This window comes from Caenorhabditis elegans, chromosome V, assembly GCF_000002985.6.
Source record: "Caenorhabditis elegans chromosome V".
Taxonomy (NCBI): domain Eukaryota; kingdom Metazoa; phylum Nematoda; class Chromadorea; order Rhabditida; family Rhabditidae; genus Caenorhabditis; species Caenorhabditis elegans.
In genome coordinates, this window is record NC_003283.11 from 19,711,784 (window position 1) to 19,735,075 (window position 23,292).

General features: G+C 36.0%; 5 protein-coding genes, 4 non-coding genes and 2 pseudogenes across 11 annotated transcripts; 7 read left to right on the plus strand and 4 right to left on the minus strand.

Annotated features, from left to right (window-relative positions):
• Positions 1–215: 215 nt before the first annotated feature.
• Positions 216–1,089, minus strand: Y43F8C.24 (annotated as a pseudogene). The gene is made up of 4 exons: positions 1,032–1,089; positions 894–975; positions 615–842; positions 216–402 (listed from the first exon to the last, which is right to left on the minus strand). Coding segments are annotated over exons 1-4 (555 nt in total).
• A 1,259-nt stretch (positions 1,090–2,348) lies between these two features.
• Y43F8C.16 (DUF281 domain-containing protein) lies at positions 2,349–3,736 on the minus strand (the record flags this gene model as incomplete). The annotated part of the gene is made up of 5 exons (NM_075415.4): positions 2,349–3,025; positions 3,071–3,216; positions 3,264–3,485; positions 3,531–3,597; positions 3,646–3,736. The coding sequence occupies 5 exons, from the start codon at positions 3,734–3,736 to the stop codon at positions 2,439–2,441; spliced, it is 1,113 nt and encodes a 370-aa protein (NP_507816.2). The 3' UTR covers positions 2,349–2,438.
• Positions 3,737–4,363: 627 nt separating this feature from the next.
• Y43F8C.17 (DUF281 domain-containing protein) lies at positions 4,364–5,794 on the plus strand (the record flags this gene model as incomplete). Its single annotated transcript, NM_075416.3, has 4 exons — positions 4,364–4,535; positions 4,579–4,651; positions 4,695–4,907; positions 5,193–5,794. 4 exons carry the CDS (start codon positions 4,364–4,366, stop codon positions 5,302–5,304), a joined length of 570 nt encoding a protein of 189 aa, NP_507817.2. The 3' UTR covers positions 5,305–5,794.
• A 1,975-nt stretch (positions 5,795–7,769) lies between these two features.
• On the plus strand, positions 7,770–16,181 carry Y116F11A.6 (CARD domain-containing protein). The gene is made up of 3 exons (NM_075417.5): positions 7,770–7,897; positions 15,695–15,868; positions 15,924–16,181. Exons 2-3 carry the CDS (start codon positions 15,698–15,700, stop codon positions 16,062–16,064), a joined length of 312 nt encoding a protein of 103 aa, NP_507818.1. The 5' UTR covers positions 7,770–7,897; positions 15,695–15,697; the 3' UTR covers positions 16,065–16,181.
• Y116F11A.7 lies at positions 10,657–10,710 on the plus strand. Its single transcript, NR_070244.1, has one exon. It is a non-coding gene; the product is annotated as an Unclassified non-coding RNA Y116F11A.7 (non-coding RNA).
• On the minus strand, positions 10,657–10,710 carry Y116F11A.8. The gene has a single exon (NR_070245.1). It is a non-coding gene; the product is annotated as an Unclassified non-coding RNA Y116F11A.8 (non-coding RNA).
• Y116F11A.9 lies at positions 11,242–11,330 on the minus strand. Its single transcript, NR_070246.1, has one exon. It is a non-coding gene; the product is annotated as an Unclassified non-coding RNA Y116F11A.9 (non-coding RNA).
• On the plus strand, positions 11,248–11,320 carry Y116F11A.t1. The gene has a single exon. It is a non-coding gene; the product is annotated as a tRNA-Asn (tRNA).
• Positions 16,182–17,247: 1,066 nt separating the features above from the next.
• Positions 17,248–17,854, plus strand: Y116F11A.3 (Saposin B-type domain-containing protein). Its single transcript, NM_075418.3, has 2 exons — positions 17,248–17,425; positions 17,619–17,854. The coding sequence occupies exons 1-2, from the start codon at positions 17,255–17,257 to the stop codon at positions 17,805–17,807; spliced, it is 360 nt and encodes a 119-aa protein (NP_507819.1). The 5' UTR covers positions 17,248–17,254; the 3' UTR covers positions 17,808–17,854.
• Positions 17,855–18,796: 942 nt separating this feature from the next.
• On the plus strand, positions 18,797–20,459 carry Y116F11A.1 (ATP-dependent DNA helicase). Its single transcript, NM_001383501.1, has 4 exons — positions 18,797–18,873; positions 18,919–19,071; positions 19,678–20,111; positions 20,168–20,459. The coding sequence occupies exons 2-4, from the start codon at positions 18,946–18,948 to the stop codon at positions 20,214–20,216; spliced, it is 609 nt and encodes a 202-aa protein (NP_001370092.1). The 5' UTR covers positions 18,797–18,873; positions 18,919–18,945; the 3' UTR covers positions 20,217–20,459.
• A 1,168-nt stretch (positions 20,460–21,627) lies between these two features.
• Y116F11A.4 lies at positions 21,628–23,292 on the plus strand (annotated as a pseudogene). Its single transcript has 4 exons — positions 21,628–21,897; positions 22,359–22,653; positions 22,705–22,905; positions 23,090–23,292. Coding segments are annotated over exons 1-4 (969 nt in total).

The following is a 23,292-nucleotide window of genomic DNA, read 5'->3' on the forward strand; positions in this document are numbered from 1 at the left end:
GGAAAGATGAAACTTGTTTTCTCACAATTTATAGCTGTCCCATACATAACTATAGCGAATCAACAACCATGCGTCAGGAGGTTCGGGCGCAAAACTGCGAACGCGGCAAATCCTGGCTCTACCTGGCTCCCAGATCCACAAAGCGTTGCGCTCAGATCGTTCACTGTTCTTTGTTTAAACCCTTTCAACTAATGTTCAACAAATTTATTGATAAGTTAACGCCGTTGAACACGGCATCCGCGAACGACGGCTTGAGAAGTTGGCGCGGGTTCAGTTGAGGTCAGTTTGGTAGTTGGCTCCTCGGTAGTCGGCTCCTCCGTTGGGTCAGGCTTGAACGTCCATGATCCCGCTGGTGGTCCACCACCCGAAACACATCTATTAGAGCATGCAGCTTTGACTTGCCTGAAAAAATAATCAGCAATTTTGATGCATGACCATCTACGTTTTTTTTTCCTACGAGCAAGAAATCTATCATTCGTTCTTGAATTCGAGATCATATGTGTTCTAGTCAGTTTGGTTTAACTAGTAAGCCCGAATCTTATTTAAAAAAAAATAAAGGAATGAACTTAGCCATTTTAATGTCTTATATGTATACTATATTAGTGCTAACTTACTGTCCCTCGTAAAAATATCCAACATTTATCGATGATCCAGGTACTCTCGCTCAAATCATTGGTTCCCCGGAATAGCTAGTGTCCTGGGTTTCATCAGTAGTATTGAATTTTTTGGTTATTTTTGAAGTAGCAAGGTTGAAGAATGAGGCAGTCGTATCACACTCTGTAGAACGATCAACCACGACACATTTGAACATGACCGCTTTGCAACCATTGACAATGGTGGTACTAAAAGGGGAAAAATGAATAAGATTCACGTCGGGATTCTAGAAAACTCACTTGATATACATACGAACGTATGATTTACCATCACTCTCCATGATAGGTGTCTCAGGTTGCAGTGTTTCACATGCCTTACAATCTTTAATCAAAAGGTAAAGGTTTTGACAGTATACATTGTTTTAAAAAACAACTCACCTTGGGCCTGGACTCCAGAGAAGATAGCGAGAAGGAAGATAAGGTAAAGAATCTGCATTCTGTTGGCTTTACAGTGTATTCTGCCGGCCTTATAAGGGAAGTGATTTGCAGGCGAATATGGAAATTTTGTGCCACATAGGTGTTTCGATGTGTTCATTTGCAAGCCAACAAGATGTACAGTGTTGTTGGAAGCGGATCCCGGAACTAAAATCTTATTATAATATAGGACAATAATAGCTGAAGTTGAAGAAAACAAAAGTTTAGCACAGAAAAACGGAGGTGTTCAAGTTGACAGGTTCGTAAGATTATGGAATAAGTCGAAGTATTTTGAGTAAAATCTTCATTGACGGCACTCCATGTTTAAAAAAAAATGAACACCGAAAAATAATTAAAAAATTTCTCACACGTGGTGTCAGGCTGTCCCATTAAGGTTTGATCTAGAAAAAATGCGGGAGTTTTCTGCTCAGAAAAATGTGACGTCAACACGTTCTTAACCATGTTAAATCAGTTGAAAAAGCTGTGCCTAAATTCCCGAAACTTTCGTAGATCAAACCAAACTGAGAAGCTCTGACACCACGTGTTCTGATAAAATATGAATATCCCGCCAAACGTTTTGATTCAGGAAATTTAAATTTTTCTTCAAAGTATAAGAATTTTTGGTTGTTAGAATACCTTTTTTTCTAAAACTACAGTAACCCTACAGTATCCCGACGATATGACCACACATACCAAGACACGACATTTGTTCAACAGCCTTTTTATTACTTATTAGACTCAAAATTGTATGAAAAAAACGCGAATTTCATAATGAAACTTCTTGGAAACTTCTCAAAAAAAAAGTTATGGCGGGGCTTAAAAAATGGCCTAAAATTTCTTAATTTCGCCGACTTGTCAAAGTCGCAGCGGCTGGAAGCTATCTTTTTTGAAATTTCCGTCTAATTTTGGGTATACAAGCTAATTATCTTGTGTTTTGGATCACCGGATTTTAGTAAAGTTAGGTAAGTTCTGGTCTTCCATCGGCCTTAAATGTACCTGAAAGAAGATAATCAACTTATACTCGTAACTATGCGGTGATTTCAGAAAAGTTAGTTTTGCGACATTGACAAGTTGGCCAAATTTTAGCTACTTTTAGGTTATTTTTTGAGCCGCCATAACTTATTTTCGAGAAGTTTTCAAGAAGTTTCATTTTGAAACTCGATGTTTTCTTTTTTTGATATTCATTTCCAATTCATGATATTCATTTCCAATTCATGATATTCATTTCCAATGTATGAAACTTTGTATTGAGTATTTTAAAGACCTAGACTTTTTCAGTCAACTCCAAATAGTCTTCATTTAGTTTAACTTTCCATTAAACAATAGAGCTCATGTATATTATTCACATGATGTAATTAATATTAAAATCAATTATTGAGGAACGTGGCATCCATGATGTGGATGCTTTGGAGTCGAGACGGAAGAAGTCGCCGTAGTCGCGGTGCGTTCAGTTGAAGACGCCAGGAGCGGTGAGGTGGAAGTCAAAGCCGAAGTCAAGTTCGATGTGAGTACGGGAGTTGTACTGGCTTCCGCTGTACTTGGGGAAGACGGCTTCGGAGTTGTAGTGGAAGTTGTTGTGGATGGTACTGTGCTTGTTGATGGAGGGTTTGAAGATCCAGTGGATGTTATTGTACTTGTGCGATCTGATGTCAAGGTAATTGTACTCATCGTTGATGTAGGGATTAAAGTTGTAGTAGAAGCCAAGGTCGATGTAAGCAAAGAAGTTGATGACTCCGGAACAGTGGTGGAAGTTATTGTACTTGTAGGTTCTGCAGTCGTCGTGGATTGTACTACACTTGTGGTAGATGACTCCGGAACAGTGGTGGAAGTTATTGTACTTGTAGGTTCTGCAGTCGTCGTGGATTGCACTGTACTTGGGGAAGATGGATTCGGAGTTGTACTTGTAGTTATTGTGCTTGTTGGATCTGCCGATGTGGTCGGCGTTATCGTACTTGTCGCTGAAATTGATGTGATACTAGACCTGGTTGTAGGAGTTACAGTACTCGTGGGTTTTGCAGTCGTCGTGGATTGTACTGTACTTGGGGGTGATAGAGTTGAAGTTGTGATGGACGTTGTAGAGGTTGAAGTCGCGGAACCGTCTTGTTCTAAACCACTGTCACACTTATTACGACAGAAAAACCGGCCTCTCCTGAACTCGTTAAATAGATTCATATCTAAATCTTTAATAAAACGTACTGTCCTTCATACCAGTATACGGATTCGTCCTTTCCCGGAACTTTTTCGCATGTTATAGTACCTCCTACGCTGACTTGTTCGTATGGTCCGAATACTTTTAAAGGCTCTTCCGAGTTGACCGAGTTGAACTTGAGAATTTCGGCCCTAGTAGCACAATTGGTTGAGTTATCCACGACAATACACCTTTGAGACACCGCGTTACACCCATCAATCACAGAGTTCCTGAAGCTTTCTAAAATTTGTAGAACAAGAAAAAGAGATACCTACGTCAGTTCGATCCACACATACGGTTCTTTTACAAACTCATTCGTCATATTCTTACATAGTTGGCAATCTAAAAATTTTGGCGACCGTTATAGTTCATTCTCTAGGAAAAACTCACTCGGAACAGTATTTAGGAGAAAATTGCCAGGTTCTTCAAGCTGAAGATGTGCGGCCCCAAAAATCGCGGAGAATAAAAGTAGACGAGTCATTTTTGAAGGAAACCGTGCGGGTGAGCCGGTTTTTATGAGAGATGTGGCTATGCTAATTAGGTCATTTGAATTGATTGGTATCTATGGAACTACTTTTTTGCAATATTTAATGAAAAGAGATCGGAGATCAAACATCTGCCAACAGTTCTTTAATAGCCCATAAACCTAATAATTAGACTCATCAGCTTGAACGTGTTGTTAAAAAATGGTTTAAATGTCGATCCGTTCTTCAAGTGCTATGCACTGCGGATCTGGGTGTCAGGCCCGTTGGGCTATAATTTAAGCCACGTCCTAGTCGGGGACTGTGGCTGATAATCCAGTCGCAGACTGTTCCAATAGAGGCTGGGCAAACCTCCATTCCACCACTACCAATTGAGCTATCCTGTCCCCTCTCTATGGGTATACATTTTCCGTAAAATATCCAAAAATCTTCCTTTATGACCACCAAATTCGCTCCATCGCCTTTATTCTCCAAAAAACCATGAACTTCTGTTCTTGTTCTATACCTCCAATTTCCATTTTTCCATATACATATAATTTTCATGTCTCATTATCATATCCAACACCGCTTCCACCGCCCCCCGGTACCTCCATAAAAACCACAGGATATCTGATTATTCTGTCAAAATGACTGGGTTTTCTAGAACTGTCTTCTTATTCCTGGTGGCAATTGTTGGTGTGGCGTACCTTCAGGAATTGATTGGAGGAGGTGGAGATGAGGAGCCGGATACACCAAAGAAGGGAGCAGTTTTCTATAACGGTTTCAATTACGTCCCACTGCCCGAGCTGCAAGGAGATCGTTAGTTGAAAAACACAACATTTTAAAACTTCCATGTCTTCAGAACCAAGATGCAGCCAGTGCCCGCTTGAGAGCAATACATTTACGGAGAACGGTACAATTGGCTCAAAATATATGTAAGATGACTTGTTCAGCTTCAAGTATATAATGTTTTTTAAGAGATGTTGGACCTGATGCAAACGGTTGTCGTGTAATGCATCACTACTGTGTTATGGTGGGCGGCAACCCGAACTGTGAAGTAACGGCGGCAATTCAAAGTGGTGAAGGCGAACTCGAGAAGTTCATCTATAGTAGTAATATAAGTGACGGCGGGAACGCTACGTGCGTATATAATGCCATCAAGAACGAGGCTCGATTCATGTACAAAAACGAGTGAGTTTATTTTCCTTCAAATAGTCCATTTTTTGAAGGTGGAGTAGAATCAAAAAATATTTTGGTTCAGTTGACAGAAAATAGACCCCGATGAATGAAATTTTAATTCCCGCGAGTGACGTTATTTTCGATATGGCTAAATTCTTGGGTTATTTATTTATTTGTTCTTTTCTATTTGATTGAATCTTTCAAATTTTCCATCAAATTTTCCAAACCAAATTATGAGTAACTATTAAATTGTCGATTTTTACGCCAATTTAGTTAGGGTTATCAAATTCTTTCCAGCATTGCATACTTCCACTGCTTGGGCGGTTGTAGAAGTGGAGGTGGTGGCACCAGATCCAACCACAACAACGGTTCTGACCACGACTACTGTAACCTCTACCACTACTCCTGAGCCGACCACGACTACCGTAACCACTACACTGGAACCAACGACTACTACCGTAACCACTACACCAGAACCTACGACTACAGAAACTTCGACTACCACTCCTGAGCCAACCACGACTACTGTAACCACCACTCCTGAACCAACGACTACTACTGTAACCACTACACCGGAGCCTACAACTACAACCCCTTGTGTCACAACTGAAGAGCCAACTACTACAACCCCATGCGTGACCACAGAAGCCCCAACCACCACAACTCCCTGCGTCACTACCGAAGAGCCCACCACCACTACTCCGTATGTCACTACCGAAGAGCCCACCACTAGCACACCATGTGTAACTACCGAAGCCCCGACTACAGAAGAACCAACCACAACTAAGCGTCCTAATCACGGATGCCATGTTCCAAATCACCAGCGAAAAGGATAATTGGTTCCTTTTTACGAATCATGTTAATTTCATACATGACATTCATTTTAATAAAGTATTTGCATGCGATTTTTATTTATCATTGCTAGGTGGCAACTTTTGTCAGAACTTTCAGATTGAAGCCCTCTCACCACTTCAAACAAAATATTAAAATCCCAAATATTTAAACTCTATTCGACGCAGAATTCTCTCCTGATAATTTTTCCAAAAAGAAATGTTTTGGTAACCCTAACCGTTAAGGAGATACAGACGTTTAAAGTAGAGCAGGCGAGAGAGTGTGGGAGGGGGAGAGACGCAGGGGGAGAGGTCACTCTGCGTCTCGCCTCCCCTCACACTCTTTCACTGGCATTTTGCGCGCTCTAACTTCAAACCGTCGTAACTTTTGAATGGTTAGAGGTATTGAAAAATTTCCAAGTGATGAAATGTTTGAAATTTTTAGCTTAACAATTTGAAAATATTAAATTTTGATACTTTTGAAGATACTCAACAAAGATACTCGACATTTCAACTTTTAATGCAAAACTAACGTTCATAATCTATTCCCCCATTCCCCCCAGGGCCCCCGTTCTAATTGACAGTTGGCCGTCTGTTCCTGACAGATTGCATTTCTGCTTCTTATCGCTCTCGGAAAATCTTCATGCAATTAATTGTAAAACTGACACCTCCCTCCCTCCTTCACCCCGCTCTCCGTTATTCTGTGTTCGTTTTGTTAGTTGACCTGGTTTCTGGAGATAATTACATTGAGTTTTCTGTGGGAGGAATTCATTTTCTTCAGATTCTTGGGCTTACTATTAGGCTCAGGCTTAGGCTTAGGCTTAGGCCTAGAAAAATCTGGAAATTTTTTTTTATTAGAAGATCTGAAAAACCCCAAAAAATTTTAGAAAAATCATTTAAAAAAATTTAGAAATATCTAGAAAATTTGGAAATTTTCAAACAATCCCTAAATGTTCAAAAAAAAAAACCGAAATTTTTTTTCAAGTTTTGAAACATTCAGATAATTTCCAAAAAAATCCAGGAAATTTTAGAAACTTATTCTCTATAAATTCTGAAAAAAATTGACAAAAAAGAGTAAATTCCTAGATAACTCTAAAAATTCTAGGAATTTTTTAAAAGCTGCAAAAAAATCCAAAAAAATTTAGACCAATTCTGAATAATTTCAGAAATTTCCAGCAGCTTTAGAACATTTTAGTAAAGTTTTTTGACAATTCAGTCTTAAGTTTAAGCTTAGGCTTAGGCTTAGGCTTAGGCTTAGGTTGAGGCTCAGGCTTAGGCTAAATCTTAGGCTTAAGCTTAGGCCTAGAATCAGGTTTATTTTAAGGTTCAGGCTTAGACTTAGGCTTAGGCCTAGGCGGAGGCTTAGACTTAGGCTTAGGCTTAGGCTTAGGCTTAAGCTTAGGGTTATGCCTAGGTTCAGGCTTAGGCCTTGGCTTTGGCTTTGGCTCAGGTCTAAACTTTTTTTTTAAACTTTGTGATTTTTTCTCCGAAAATAAAATTTTTGGAAAAATATCGTGTTTTTTGTGTCCAAATTTATTAGTTTAACCAGTTTTTATGTGTAAGCAAATACTGTGTAAAGTATCAAAAACCCAATATACCATATGTATATATGTAACTTGACACTTTTGTGTGTCAATCTGAGGATGCTGTTTGATTCACATTTTTTTTTGGCTTCTTTTTATTTTGTTGTAGGGGGAAAAATAATGGAAGGCTCGAATTTCCTTTTCAATCGAACAAATTGCTATGTGTTTTGACAAGCAATTCGGGTTTCACGCCCATGAAATTTTAGAGGTTTTTGTGTTTTTTTTTTCGCTGAAAAAATTGGAGCTTGTCTATTTCTTTTAAATTTTATTCCTTTTCGAACAATTTGGGTTCAAATTGTGAATTTTAGAATCAATAGTTACTTCACGTTTAGAAATCGCAATTAATTTCAAAATTTTGTAAGCCCATCTGATTTGGGGGTGGAATACTTCCGGTTTGTGCACACGTAGACAAAAGAGCCCTGGACCACCCGCAGAGTTATAACAATAAGAACATATTCTCAAGGTGAAGTGAGACGTGGTTGAAGGGGAAAACAAGGCGGATTTTTGGGCATTTTTCTAGGCCAGACCAGAGTCTAAGCCAAAGCCTAAGCCTAAGCCTACTCGAAACCTGGACCGAAAACCGAAAATTGTAAGTTCCTGGAATTTCCTAGATTTGTGGAGTTTTCTAAAAAATTTCCTTTGTTTCTAAAATTGTCTGGATTTTTTTGGAACTCTTCTGAATTGTTTAAAATTTTCTGGAATTTTGCAAAATTTTTCTAGATTATTTTTTGGACTTTTTTGGAAGTTTTAAAAATTGTCTGAAGTTTTCCAAATTTTCTAGTTACTTCTAAATTTTAAAAATAGTTTTTCTAACATTTCCTGGATGTTTTCTAAATTTTCCAATTTTTTTCGAATTGTTCTGGAAACTGTAGAATTTTCTGGAAAAGCTCATAACTTTCTCTCCCACTCTCTGGAATTTTCTACAATTTTCTAGAAATATCTACGCGTTTTCTGGCATTTCCAGAATTTTTTTTTTTGAGTTTTCTAATTTTTTTTTCAGAATTTCTAAATTTTGTTTTATATATTTTTTACCGGGTTTCTGGCATTTATAGAACATTCTAATTTCTAGAATTCTCTACGAGACCCTATTCTCCGCAGAATTTTTAAATTTGAAGTTTGTTACATCTCACGTCACCCCTTGAGAATATGCTCTTATTGTTATAACTCTACGGGTGGTCCAGGGCTCTTTTGTTTCTGTGTGCACAAACCGGAAGTATTCCACCCCCCAAATTAGTCTGGGCTTACAAATTTTTACAATTAATTATGTTACTTTCATAGTTTTTAATTTTTCTGAAGCTTTCCAAAATTTGCAAAAAAAAATTTTTTTCAAAAATTCTCGGAGGTTTTTCAAATTTTCTAGAATTTTGCGGATTTCTGTAGGAAGTTTCCAATTTTTTTTCAGAATTCTTAGGAGTTTCCGGATTTTACTGGACATTTTTAAGAATTTTCTGGAAGTTTGGGATTTTCCCTGTAATTTTCTGAAACTTCTTTTTTTTTTTTACTTTTTGCATTCTGGGTTTTTATAAAAGTCCCAGTTTTTCTTGTTTTTTGTTAAAGTTTTCCAAATTTTCTAGACATTTCTAAAAAATAATTTTTTTAATACTCTTTCTAACATTTTCTGGTAGTTTTTAAAGTTTTCTTTTTTGAAGCGTTCTGGAATGTCCAGAATTTTTTCTGAAATTTTTTGGAAAAGCTCATAACTTTATCTCCCACTCTGCAATTTTCTACAATTTTCTTGAAATATCTATGCGGTTTCTGACATTTCCAGAATATTTTAGAGTTTTCTAAATTTTTTTTTCAGAATTTCTAGATTTTGTTTTATATATTTTCTACGGGTTTTCTGGCATCTCTAGAATTGTTTAGAATTTTCTAATTTTTTTTCAGAATTTCTAGTTATTTTAATATATTTTTTACCGGTGTTTCTGGCATTTCTAAAATTTTCTAGACTTTCTAAATTTGTTTCAGAATTTCTACATATATTTTTTATATTTTTTTGGAATTTCTGGCATTTCTAGAATAATCTAAAGTTTCCTCATTTTTTTTTCAGAAATTCTAGATATTTTTATAAATTTTTTACCAGTTTTTTGGAATTTCTAGAATATTCTTGAGTTTCCAAAAAAAAATTCTGAATTTCTAGACATTTTTATAAATTTTTTCCGGGGTTTTCAGGAATTTTCTAAACATTTCTACAGTTTTCTAATTTTTTTTTCAGAGTTTTTAGATATACCTATATATTTTTACGGGGTTTCTAACATTTCTAGAAATATCTAGATTTTCTGCAATTTTCTAGAAATAGCTATGGAGTTTTATATATTTTCTAGGGTTTCCCAAATTTTTTAAATATATTTTTTACCGGGTTTATGGCATTTGGCATTTATAGAACATTCTAATTTCTAGAATTTTCTAGAGTTTCCCAAAAAAAATGTAGAATTTCTATAGATATTTCTTGGTATAACTGAATTTTTTTTTCAGAATCTAGATAAACTCGAATTTCTCAAAAACTGAATCTATGAATTTTTTGAAACTCCATGTAAATAAGCTTTAGAACATTTTCCATCAAATAAAATAAATTTCAAGATGCTCCAACCCCTTCCGGCTCCACCAGTATGTGCTCAAGTACCTCACCCTATCAAGAAGTATCATAGTGTTTCCCCGAGAGTACTAGTGGTGTGGATCCAACTTCACACACACAAATACACTAGATTCCATAAAATAAGTGTAAAGTGGGATCCTCACCCACCCTCTTAGACGGGGGCTTCCTCCTTACCCATAGTGAAACCCTCCAATTTTCAATTCTTATAGCGTATCGAATTCACTTCCTGCCACACACACATGAATTGCCGGAGAAGAATTTGAAATTTTGGAGAAATAAGAAATTTTTCATTTTCAACTTATGTGTATAGTTGACGTTTTGTTTTTGGTATCGAATTTCTTTTAATCGGAGGGCTTGGGACCTTTTTTGGGTGGTCCGAATGGATTAGAAGTGGGAATTTGTTGCAAATTTTTGAAGTTTATGTTTTTTGAAGTATCTAGAAGTTTCTGGGATTTTTGCTTAAATTTTCTGAAAGTTTTTCATACGAACTCAAAAATGTTCTAATTTTTTTTTGAGCTTTTTGAGAAACTTCTACAAATTGTCAGTGGTTTCCAGAATTTTCTTAGAATTTTCTAGGTTATTGTAAATTTCTGTAGAACATTTCCAATGTAGTCCAGATTTTTTTTTTGAGATTTTCCGGATTCTACTGGAACTGATTTTTTTTTCTAGAAGTTTGCAAAATTTTCCATTTTCTAGAATTTTTGAAAATTTTTGTGAAATGTTCTCATGGCGACAAAATTAAGCCTAAACCTAAGCCTATGCCTATGCTTGTGCCTAGGCCTATGCCTAAGCCTAAGCCTAAGCCTGAGCCTAAAAATTGTTCTGAAGTTCCTGGAACATAAAAAAATTTTCTGAAGCTTTCAAAGATTTCTAGACATTTCTGATTTTTTTTTGAAATGTATCTAAATTTTCTGGAATTTTTGAGGCTTTCCAGAATTTTCAACAATTTTTGGAAGTTTTTAATTTTTTTTTGTAAACTCTTTTTGATTTTTTATGGATTTTTTAGAGTTTTTAAAATTTTTTTTTGGTGTTTTTAGAATTTTTTTTGTGTTTTAGAAGTTTTTGAGACTTTTATCATTTTAGGAAATTTAGGGATTTTTTCTTTACTAGATTTTCTGGTATTTTCTTTAATTTTTTGTATTTTTCAGAAATTTTTCTTCATTCCTGTTTGCTTACTTTGGAATTAAAAAATTTTCAAAAAATGGGCGTGATCAGCCCCGCCCATAAAATGGCTTCATAATCTCTGCCAACAATGAAGACCCCCATCCCGTCTCCATTAGACAATCCCCTAGACCCCCAACAACCACTCAGTCTCCTAACCGCCCTTCCCTCCCCGCCGACCATCGGCTTCCGTGGCGCAATAGGCAGCGCGTTCGGCTGTTAACCGAAAGGTTGGTGGTTCGAGCCCACCCGGGAGCGAAATTTTTTTGGTCTTATTTCATTATTCCTATATTCCCACAGCCAATTGTAATGCCGAAAATTAATTGTCACCCGAGAGGAGGCATGACTTCTTGCATGACGCCTAACCCCCTTGGGGGGTCCAGTTTTGCATAAACAAAGAGCACCACCAGCAAACATTTGTCACATAATTTGCATATATTGTTCAGTTTTTGGGTTTCGGCACAGGTTCTGCGTGCTTTTAGACTTCTAGTTTAGGCTTAGGCTTAGGCTTAGGCTTAGGCTTGAGCTTTGGCTTGAGCTTTGCCTTAAAAAAATCCAAAAAAGCTGCAAAAAAAAATTAGAGAAATTCCGAAAACAAATTAGAAAATTTTAGAAAAATTCCAGGAACTTCTAGGAACTTCCAGTTTTCAGTTTCGGTCCAGGTTCCAGGCAGACTTAGGCTCAGGCTTTAGCCTAACCTTTGCCTAGTTTTAAGACATTATTTACTACGAAATAGTACAATTTTCGCAATTTCACAAGCGGAGCCCAACTAATTGGCTCAAATCGTACCACCGCCAGGGGCAGCTGCCAGGCACATTTATGACTTTAGCTGGGGCCCCTCTTGTTGTTGTCTTTTGCTTTTTGCAGCTTTTTCTTCTGCAAAAAAGAATAAAAATCAAGTTGGTCAAAGGCGGATGGGAGGAGGAATTTAGATTTGTTCTACTCTCTCCGTGGAGCTTTTTGTTTACAACTTTGACACATTTCTTGATCTTTTCCCGCTGGTTGGAACACTTTTTATTTGAATTAAGGCCTTAATGTGTGTTAAGGCGTAAAAAACTTCCTGAAAAATGTTATAAAAAATTTCAAAAAAAATTGAAATTTTTGCTCAAAAATTTTTTTTTATATTCAAAAATTTGTAACTTTGTTCAATTTCGATGGATTTAGTTGGTTTTTACTATATAATAAGCAAAAAATATTTTTCTTTTCAGAAAAATAAAAATTTTGCGAAAAACTGCAAAACTACAGTAAACCAGGGGGTTTTCGTGGCGGGAACCAAGATGTGTAGTTTTCTTTAGTTTGGACGTGGTTTTTGGGATTTTTACAGGAATTTGAAGATATGCATGTTCAAATTAAAATGATCTAGGTTTTTGTAACATTTGTTTCGGATTTTTTTTTGAAAATTTTCGTAATTTTTTTATTTTGGAATTTTTTTGGAATATTGTTTTTGGAATTTATTTTTTCAGCAGGTTTTTGGGGAGTTTTTTTTTTTTAATTTAAATAAAAAACTGCTATATATATAATTAAACAAAAATTCACAAATTTCATTTTATTTTTGTAAAACAACACGAAAAAAAATTTTCTGGAATTTTTTACACTTTTGAATTTTTTTTCTGTTTATGGACAAAAAAAGTGATACATCTTAATTAAAACAAGATGCAAAGATTTTGGAAAACATTGTTACTCTGTTCTTGAATTATTAAAATTGGAAAAATGCTAAAAAAAATTCGAAAAGTTTTTTCGAATATTTTTTCGAAATTTTCGTTTCAAAATTTATTGCTCTAAAAACTTTTTCAATCACCCCATGTTCACTTTCACACTACAACTAATAATTTTCCCAAAACCCAATGACTAATCCATCTCCAAAATCCAAATTCTTTTGAAATCCTGGAACACTCCGGCGGCCGATTTCTCATCTCGCAAAAAGCCTCCCTAAAAATGTTGCAATCTTTCACTATTTCACAACGTTGAGACAAAACCCAGCCGACGAAATAGTGTTGGAGATGAAGAGACACCAGAGAAAGTAATAAAAATAGAGTCGGAGTAGGAAGTGACCCCTTGCTGCTGCCGGGGGGAAGACGATGCATTTTTAATAGAAATGGGTGATGGGTTTTGTTGCATTGTTGGTTCTGAAATTTTTTTAGTCTTCTTTTTTGTCCCATTTTTGATTCTTTTATCCGTCATAAAACTCACGTTTTCGAAAGAAATAATTTTACTGTGATTCAAATAATTTTTCCGAAAAATTGAGTAGCTTCAAATTGTTAAGCGAAAAATTTTAAATTTTTCATCAGTTAAAAGTTTTTGAATACCTCTAACCATTCAAAAGTTACGACGGTTTAAAGTTTGCGCGCGCAAAATGCCAGTGAGAGAGTGTGAGGGAAGGCGAGACGCAGAGTGACCTTTCCCCCTGCGTCTCTCCCCCTCCCACACTCTCTCGCCTGCTCTACTTTAAACGTCTGTATCTCCTTAACGGTTAGGGTGAACAAAAAATTTATTTTTGGAAAACTTATCAGGAGAAAATTCTGCGTCGAATGGAGTTAAAATATTTGGGATTTTAAAATTTTTTTTGAAGTGCTCCGAAGTGAAATTTCTGAAAAAGAAGTTTCTTTCGAAATTCTGGAAAATTTTTAAAATTTCCAGAAATTTCCCAAAAACTCTAGAGGCTTCTGAAAATTTCTAAAATTTTTCAGAAGATTCTCGAAAGTTTCCAAAAAAAAACTGTTCAAAAACTCTCACAAATTCTACAGAATTTTCTCCTAACTTCCAGAAAATTCAAAAAATTTATAAAAATTTTCAGAAAGTTTTCGAAATTCTGGAAAACTCCCAAATTTTCTAAAAAAAATCTAGAAAGTTCCCAAAAGTTTTCCAAAAAATTTCAAACACATTCCAAAAATTGTCCAGAAAGTTCTTAAAGTTTTCAAAGTTTCCAGAAGTTTTTAAAATTTCTAAAAAATTTTCAGTAAACCTTCGGAATTTTGGAAAACACAAATTTTCTTTAAAAAATTCTGGAAAGTTCCCAAAAGATTCCTAAAAATACCAAAAAAATTCCGAAAATTATTTTGATTTTCCAGATTTTTTCCAACATTTCCAGAATTTTCTAGAAATTTATAAAATTTTTCAGAAATTTTACGAAATTCTGGAAAATCCTAAAACTGACCAAAAAGTTTCTCGAATCAAAATTTGAATTATGGCAAAAAATTAAAGTTTTTTTTTTCGGAATTTGACATCACAAAATGCTCATTTTGCTCCTAGCTGCTCCAAAACCTCCAAACTTGCTCAAAACCCTTCCCCCCTCCCCCACAGAGGTAAATCTTCTCAATTTTCCCCTCAATAATCCCTTGTTTTTCCATTTTTCCATCTTCCGCATCGCGTGGTGACAAAAATAAACAAATTTGTGTGTCTGTGTCATTTTTCTGAGAAGTGGCTCACACAAAAGGAGCACAAGCGCTCTCTGCCTAATTAGCTCAATTTCCGCCAAAAACACCCTTTCCTCTCAATTTTTTCTCTATTTTTCCTATTTTTTTCTCACTTTTTCGGGTCAGAAAACCCATCTCTCTCTCTCTATTTCCCAGAGCTTCTTCCAATTTATCCTGTGATTTATGGTATGGCTAGGATTTTTTGCCCTTTTATTGCGCGGGATGGAATCTTCTTCCATTCTTTTATTTGGATGAGCTCATCCCATTTCTGAGCTAAAAATTGTTTGGTTTCTAACTCTTTTAACCGAAAAACTGGGAAAGCCACAAAAAATTAGGTGTTATAAAAGTGTTAAGCTTAAAATTTGGAACATTTCCCCAGTTGGAAATTTTCCAATATCTCAAACCGTTCAAAAGTTACACCTGTTTGAAGTTAGAGTGCGCAAAAGGCCTGCGGGAGAGTGCGGGGGGAGGGGAGACGCAGACTATCTCGCCGCCTGCGTCTCTCCTCGTTCACACTCTCTCGAGGTAACAACTTTAAGGGCTAATAACTTCTCAACGGTTAGAATTATCAAAAAAGTTCCAACTGGAGAAATGATCAGCGAAAAATTCTGCTCCGAACTAGATTTTCAAAAGTTTTTTTTGTTGTAAAATTTCGATTTTTCGCTAGAAAGTTGTTTGAGAACTGGAATTTCACTATTGGATAAATCTGAAGCTCAAAATTTCAAATATTTCACCAGTTGGAACTTTTCTGATATCTCTACTCGTTCAAGAGTTACACCAGTTTTAAGTTAGAGAGTGAGAGAGTGCGGGAGGAGGGGAGACGCAGCGTGCCCTCGCCCCTTGCGTCTCTCCTCCTCCCACACTATTTCGCCTGCTTTACTTTAAACGCCTGTATCTCCTAAATGAGTAGAGTTATAAAAAAGTTTTCAAATGCAAAAATTATCAGCATGAAATTCTGCGTCGAGTAGTGCAAAAAATTGTAAAAGTTAAAAATGTTAAAGAAATATTTGTGTAACACATCATCATTGAGATAAGAATTGTGTAAATTTCCGAATTCCCAGTTAAATTTTCAACATTATGCACCCGACTGTGGCCGGTTTCTTCAAAATTTTGAAAAAAAATCGCTAAAAATCTGAAAAATCCCACATTTTTCTCTCAAATTCGCCCATTTTCCTTCTAAAACTCCCCAATTTCCCCCACTAAACCCTCAAATTTTCAGAAAATGACAACCGTAAGCTGCTCGCCAAGCCTCGCCGACATTCGGGCCCTCCAGGCCGACAATTTGGACCGTCTTCGTGACTCCCTTCAACAGATTAACATTCGCGATGTGGTTCCGCTGCTGGTCGCCCGGAATGTGCTCAGATCCTATGAGATGGGAGCTCTTTACGAGAAGGTTAGTTTTTTTCCTTTTTTTCCGGCAAAATTTGAGCTAAATCCAAGATTTTCAGGGCTCGGGCGAGCAAGTTGATGCTCTAATCGACCTGTTGAAGACCAAAAATCACTGGGTCGGCCCGCTAACTGATGCACTGATCAGAAATGGAAAAGCACCGATTGCCACGATTCTTCTCGAACTTCAAACTGGAAAATAATATTGATTTTTCTGTAAAATTTGCGGCAACATTCCTAAAATTTTGTAAATTTATTCAAAACTGATAAGAAAAATTGATTGATCGAATGAATTTTAAAAGAAAAAGAAATGTATTATGCTTGGAGAGTAGTCGTTGAGCCAATTTCCACAATTTCCACTTCTACTGGTTGATCTGCCTTAAAAATCACAAATATCAAGTGTTCAAAATATTAAGCTCAAAATTTCAGACAATTCATCTCTTGGAAGTTTTTTGATATCTCTACTCTCCGCGGAGATACGGCGGTTTGAAGTTGGGGCGCGCAGAGAGTGAGGGAGGAGGGGAGACGCAGACCGCCTTCCCTCCTGCGTCTCCCCCGCGCCCACACTCTCTCGCCGCGCCAACTTTGAACGTCTGTATCTCCTGAACGAGTAGAGATAGTAAAAAACTTTCAAGAGCAACAATTATCAGCGTAAAATTCTGCGTCTAACCAAGTAGATAAATTTCTCAATTTCAAATTTTTGACCTTACCTGTACCCACGAATATCGTCACGAATCTGCTGTCTGCGTAGATCTTCATCTAGTCCTACAGGCGGGCATCTTCATCTAGTCCTACAGGATTTTTTTCAGAGTTTTCTTTTTTGTTGAAATGTTCTGAAAACTATAAAACTAGGCCGAGCCTAAGCCAATGTAGGAAATTTATTAAATTTCTCGTTAAAAAAAAATATTTTTTGCTTTAAAATCACAAAAATTATTGAAAATTCTAAAAAATTCGAATTTTATACCTAAATACTCCTGAAAACCTCCAGAAATTTCAATTTTTGCACTAGAGATATCAAATCTCAAAAACACTAAAGATAGTTCAAAAAAAAATGTTTTAAAAATTTCAGAAATTACCAGAAAACTTCAGAAAACTCTAGAAAATATTGAAAAATTTTAGAAAATCTTAAAAATTTTAAAAACATTTAAAAAACTTTTATAGAAAAATTCAAAAATGTCTAGACAAAAAAGATTTCCTAAAAATCTGAAACATCTTCAGTCAAAAAATGTTTTTTCTTCGAACTTTTTTTCCAGATGAAACTTGAAAAGTTTGAAAAGCCTCTCCATAGAAAACATTTTCCCTTAATTCTTTGTCAATTTCCAAAAAAAAAATCTCGAAAATTTGAATATAAATACCCCTCTCTCCCTTAACTTTTCATATTTTCCTGAAAACCATGAAATTTTCCAAACTTCTCATACTTTTGCTAGTTCTGACTCCATTTTGCTCTGCCGAGTGGTACAACAATCAAACCGATGCTTGCAACTACTGCGGACAAATGGTTTTCGGGTTATTGTTGCAGAATGATGTGGAGACGTTGATTAGCACGAATCGCTTGGTTTCAAAGGTTAGTTCGTTGAGTAGAGCTCGAAATTCTGAGTATTTTGTTATTTTGAAACCCCCTCCCCCTGCGTCTCTCCTCCTCCCACACTCTCTTGACTACTTTACTTCAAACGCGCGTATCTCTACAACGGTAAGAGATATTGAAAAATTTCCAACTGACAAAATGATCAGAATCAAATTTTGCGTCTTTTTTCCAGTACAACTTCTGCCCAAACTACGCCCCCGGATGGCAATTAGACAGTTGTGTGGCATTCCTGGACTACACCTTCAGTTTCTTTTACCGCATCTACTACGCCATCAACTTCCCGATCCGTGACTACATCTGTGTTCCAATCTGTGGAAACAGTGGGGAAAACTTTGAGATTATATTCAAAAAAAGAAGATGATAACGATTTTGATTTTTACATGAAAATGAATAAACTATTGACTTATAGCTCCTTTCTGTGAATGCAAAAGTAATTCTATCCGAAAAGTTTATTGAGAAAAGTAAATGTTCATCCCACGATCGCTGTTAAATTCAATAGATGAACTCTTCGTATTGATAACCAGAGAGTAAAATATGGTGGGAAGCCAGAGAGTAAAATATGGTGAATTTTCTATTTTACCAGGAGAATTGTTAAACTTACCAGGAGAATTTTCAATTTTACCAGGAGAATTTTTAAATTTACCAGGAGAATTGACTGCAGAAAAGTAAATAAAGTAGTCACAAATAATGCTCATCCGCTGCCACACATTGAAGCAACATTACAGTCTCTAGCTGGAAAAAAGATTTATTCCACATTTGACTTGATGGCAGGTTTTTGGCAGATACCATTAAAGGAACAAAGTAAGAAGATAACAGCATTTGCTATAAGAAATGAGCTCTTTGAATGGAATGTTTTACCTTTTGGGTTAGTAATTTCTCCAGCAGTATTTCAAGCATGTATGGAAGCCGTCAATATTTAATAATTTATCATACATAAAACTTGAACTTTCAGAATTTTATATGTCGATTTTCCGTTTTTCTGCCGAATACATTATTTTCATTGTCAATTTTTACTAGTTTTTTTTTCGGATTTTCTTCAAATTTTACAACTTTTTCGTCTTCATTTTCTCTATTTTTTTAAATTAAAAACTTGTTCATCAAAGATTTGTTGATTGATATCTAGAGGTGCGATTTGGTATGGATCATATATGTAATGAGGTGATAATTGCATGGGTCGGCAGCAAACAATTAATATACTTTATTTTGCGATAACATTGTCAAACAAGTATGGAGCATTATGATAGGTGCTAATGACATTGTAATTATATACATGTAGGCGGTGCTCTAGATGATATGTAGATAACAGTAGTATTTAAAAAGCTGAGAGTGTCCAGTCATCACTGAATTTTCAGAACGACTGTGTGTTGTTCATCTGTCTATATTTTTTATTATTTTTTCTGCTCAAAACCAAAAACAAAAAACCTGAGGTAAGTTTTTTAGTTTTTGTCCTTTTTCATATAATCCCCACCCAGTCACATTTTCAGAGGTGTCACCGTCTCATGGAGGGTTCTTCGTCTGTCGGGAAGACGGAGATCACCATATTGACCCATGGAAATCTGCACACAATGGCTAACGACGAACAACAGCAACTTCTGAACAAGATCGTTCGGGATGATTCGCAAGACGTAAGTTTTTTTTTCAAATAGTTTACCGAAATACATTTCTACAATTATTTTCCTAATTTTTAGAAAAATTCTCTATCGAAATTCATTTTATACCAAAACACATTTTTTCTAAAATTCTTTCCCTAATTTTTACAAAAGTGGAGTACCGAAATCTGGGAAATATTTTAGATTGCTCCAAATTTTCCCCTGATTCCGAATATCTATATGTAAAGATTGAAAAAATTTCCCTGTTTTTATATTTAAGCTTGAAATCACGAATTTAATTTGTGCCCCGGTCTATTTTTTTTCAAATACGCGCTCAAAGAAATTTGCACTGGAGCAATATTTTTCAGAAAAAAACCGATAAAAACTCGACAAAAATTAATAAAACTGGTTAATAACTGAATTTGGCGAAAAATAATTTCTTTGGGTGCGCATTTCAATAAAGAGACCGGGTCACAAATGAAATTCGTGATTTCAAGCTCAAATATAAAATCAGGGTATTTTTTAAAATATTTTTTCACATCGATATTCGGAATCAGAAAAAAAATTGAGTAAATTGAAAATATTTCCCAGATTTCGGTATTTTTAATATGTTTTTTGCCAAAATTCGTTATTCGTTTTCAGAAACAAGTATTGTTAATGATAAATGGTGCAGCTGGGACAGGGAAAACATTTTTGATCAAGCTAATAGAAAACTCAATGAACAGAAGCGTAAGAAAAAGAGTAGTTTTGATGACTGGATCTACCGGGAAAGCAGCAAAAGCGATCGGAGGGCGCACACTGCATTGCACAATTGGCCTACCGAACGAAAAACCTGAAGATCTGGAAAGATTGAAATATCAGGCATTCATCTGCGTCACGACACGACTCATTATCATCGATGAAATCACACTCCTAGCGAGCTGGCACCTGGATGCGACGGACATGGTTCTCAAGAGAACGCCGAAGAGGACGGATGCGCTCTTCGGCGGGCTATCGATCATCCTCGTGGGGGATCTTCGACAGCTGAACTTGGGAGGATGGCGTGGAAAGAAGCAGATCGACACAGTCTTCATAAAGTAAGAAATTTTGAAAAAAAAAACATCATCAGAAAAAATATGAACCTAATTTCCAGAGTTGGTGGATACCCCGACCCCATTTCCTGTCAAAATGTGTGCGATTGAGGAAAAGGGGGAAATCATTCTCGACACCGCATTCAAACTGACCCCGGCTATGTTTTACACCGGATTGCCAGTCGAGTCAGAAAATCTAATGATTTATTCCTATCATATAACGGAGCCCGAACGGATAGTGTGATCTTAGAACCCATATATACCCCCTGAGATTAGCGCCGTGATTGAGGAAACAATGAAAAAACCTTACAACTAACCTTTTCTTTTTTAAGTTTTGATAAATATTCTTCTCAAACAGTAGGAAATGTGTATTATGAAATAACTTGGTTTCGCAACCAAAAGCATATCTTTTGAAAATTGTTCTATGTCTTAAAGGTGGACTACGCTCAGTGGGGAAATTGTTTTAAAACACGCCTATGGGGCCACAATGACCAAATATCATAATAAAAAAATTCAAAAAAATTTTCTAAATTTTATATGATTTTTTGAAAATTGAAAAAAATCTCAGTTTTTGCCTAATTCCTATTTGAATTACCGCCAATTGGATTTGTTCGATGGGGCGCGCTTGCACGTTTTTAAATTTATTTATTTTATTTTTTGTTATTTTCCACCGATTTTTAATGTTTTCGGTGTATTTTTGCTTGAATTTTAGAGAAAGAGTCAAAATAAATGCAAATTTTCGATTAAAAAGCAAGCGTACAGGTGTAAAAATCAAAAAGTAACGCTTTTAAACGATTTCGAACCTGAATTAATTAATTTCACTGATTTACACCTGTACGCTTGCTTTTTAATCGAAAATGTGCATTTATTTTGACTTTTTCTCTAAAATTCAAGCAAAAATACACCGAAAACATTAAAAATCGGTGGAAAATAACACAAAATAAAATAAATAAATGCATCCTCTTCTACCCTCCTTTCTTCTACCCTTTTCTTTATAATACTATTTGCAGCTTACAGAATATTCTGACCAGCAAGGAGAAACATGACGTCAGTCAACAACAAGCGTGAGTTTACATTTTACGAAACACCTCGAGAAGTTTATGAAGATCGATGGAACTGCCATCTTCAAGAAATCTCTTACATTTTTTGAAAAGTTTTATCATGATATTTGGTCATTTTGGGAAAAAAGGAGTGGATTTTAACAATTTCCCTACTGACGCTACTCCACCTTTAAGTTGCCAAAATTTGTGATTTTAGCTAAAAATATACCATTTTTTCCACAACTTTGAGCGGCCATAACTTTTTTTTTTGAGAAAATTTCATAACGCCTCATTATAAAATTTGGTAGTTTTGGGTCATTTTGGATCTGGAAAGGCAAAATCTCAAATTTCGGTACTCCACCTCCAAGAGTTTCAAAAAGAAATTGAAGTTCCATCTCAGTGGAGCAGGAATTATGAGCAAGATGATGAAAAGATGAAATTGATTTAGTAATATTTTATTTCTCATTTCACATCTTCAAAAAATGCGATTTCTTATTTACTTGCTCCTCTTTCTACCATTATCAATGAGCCAAGATGTGAAAATGTTTCAAATTTACGGAAAAGTTTCAAATGCCAGTGTTACTAAGTCAACAAACTTTATGACACTCACAGAATGCACAAATGGGTGCTATGTGAATCCGAATTGTTCTCTAGCATACTTTAATGAATCCTGTTTGTATTATGATCAACTGGCCGAAAATCAATCAATATTAGTCCAAGAAGGTTTGAGTAGGAATATCGTAGTTTTTAAGGTGGGTGAGATGAACATTTTTTTATAAGTGGAGCTTTCCTTTTTTTTTCAAATACATTGCCAACTTGATGTAATGCTCTATATGAATTAAATTTTATTAAATTCAAAGAAAATCACTTTCTACAAAAATCTTTAAAAAAAACCATTTTCGTCCAATGCGCATTCTATGCGCACCTCGGGCGCGCCCTTTGCGCATCTGGTGCGCGCGCCAGGCGCATTCCCTTATTTTTGCGCACCCGGCGCAAATCGTGCGCGCCCCAGGAGTTGCAAACTGCCGAGTTCCCGCAAGCCTCGCCTTTCAATAGTGCTGCGCGGAACCAGAAAAGTGTCGGTTGCGTCAAAAGAACGGCCATTCGCACTACTGAACACCAAGCCTTGGTCTTCTCGTCATAGTGGGGCAGACGTCAAACTGCTGCAACCGCGCCTGCCTCCCATGGGAGTTCTAATTTTTTTTCCATTCAGACAGACATCTCAAACATCCCTAACAACACATGTCCGGAATCCTACACCAATCTCAAATTCTCACTAGCCTCATCAACTGGCGAAAAGTACTCCTGGACAAGAACCACCTTCGGATGGAAGTTTGTTAGTTGCAGAACTGGTTGAAAAAGGTTCGAACGGGACGATGTAACTGTTGTTTGCATGAAACGCATAAATACTGAAAGCGCATCATTAAATAATACTAACTCGGAATGCGAAGAGCAAAATGCAGTGCGGACAGGAATCGCGTCGATTGAGGAATATACATGGATGAAAGGTTAGTAATTTATAACCAAGGTTCTGGAAATTCCATTAATTTTTATGACAGGGCTAACATTACTTGGATTAGCAATTGGTGGAGAGAGAAATTGCCCGACAACTCCGTGCACAACTTTCCGATGGACTGATGGCTACACAACTTCCACGACTTTTCACAATTCAACCTATGCAGAATTAGAGTCGTTTCCAAACTCCGAGCCGTACAATTGCTTAACTATACGGAACAAAAATTCCCCAGCAATAATTGACAGTAATTGTAAGATTACGCGAGCATTTTAGTACTAATAAAACATTTTTATTCAAAAATCTACAAAATATTAAAAGTAAATAACGCTTTGTGTAGACGCAAGTGTGTTTATCTACAAATCGTGAGAAATAACTTTCTCAGAGGGTTAGTCGACTTGATTATTAATGAATATTATCCTATATTTCAGAAGAAATCATCGCCCAACTTGTCAGCTTACCAGCAGACCAAATCATTAAATTTTCGATCGCAGCCATTTCAGAAAACGAGGAGATGTATTTTGTTGTTATTAGAGCTACCGGAATTACACCATCACCAATTGATATAGCACTCCAAGTTACAAAGGCAATGAATCACCCTATGCTCGTTGGTGCATTACAAATTCACTGTTAA

Bases quoted from the DNA above. Each gene is read 5' to 3' on its own strand.
- Y116F11A.6 (NM_075417.5), top strand. From the start codon at position 15,698: ATGACAACCGTAAGCTGCTCGCCAAGCCTCGCCGACATTCGGGCCCTC. The intron at 15,869-15,923 runs GTTAGTTTTTTT...CAAGATTTTCAG, and splicing joins TGGGAGCTCTTTACGAGAAG to GGCTCGGGCGAGCAAGTTGA.
- Y116F11A.3 (NM_075418.3), top strand. From the start codon at position 17,255: ATGAAATTTTCCAAACTTCTCATACTTTTGCTAGTTCTGACTCCATTT. The intron at 17,426-17,618 runs GTTAGTTCGTTG...TCTTTTTTCCAG, and splicing joins CGAATCGCTTGGTTTCAAAG to TACAACTTCTGCCCAAACTA.
- Y116F11A.1 (NM_001383501.1), top strand. From the start codon at position 18,946: ATGGAGGGTTCTTCGTCTGTCGGGAAGACGGAGATCACCATATTGACC. The intron at 19,072-19,677 runs GTAAGTTTTTTT...ATTCGTTTTCAG, and splicing joins TTCGGGATGATTCGCAAGAC to AAACAAGTATTGTTAATGAT. The intron at 20,112-20,167 runs GTAAGAAATTTT...CCTAATTTCCAG, and splicing joins ATCGACACAGTCTTCATAAA to AGTTGGTGGATACCCCGACC.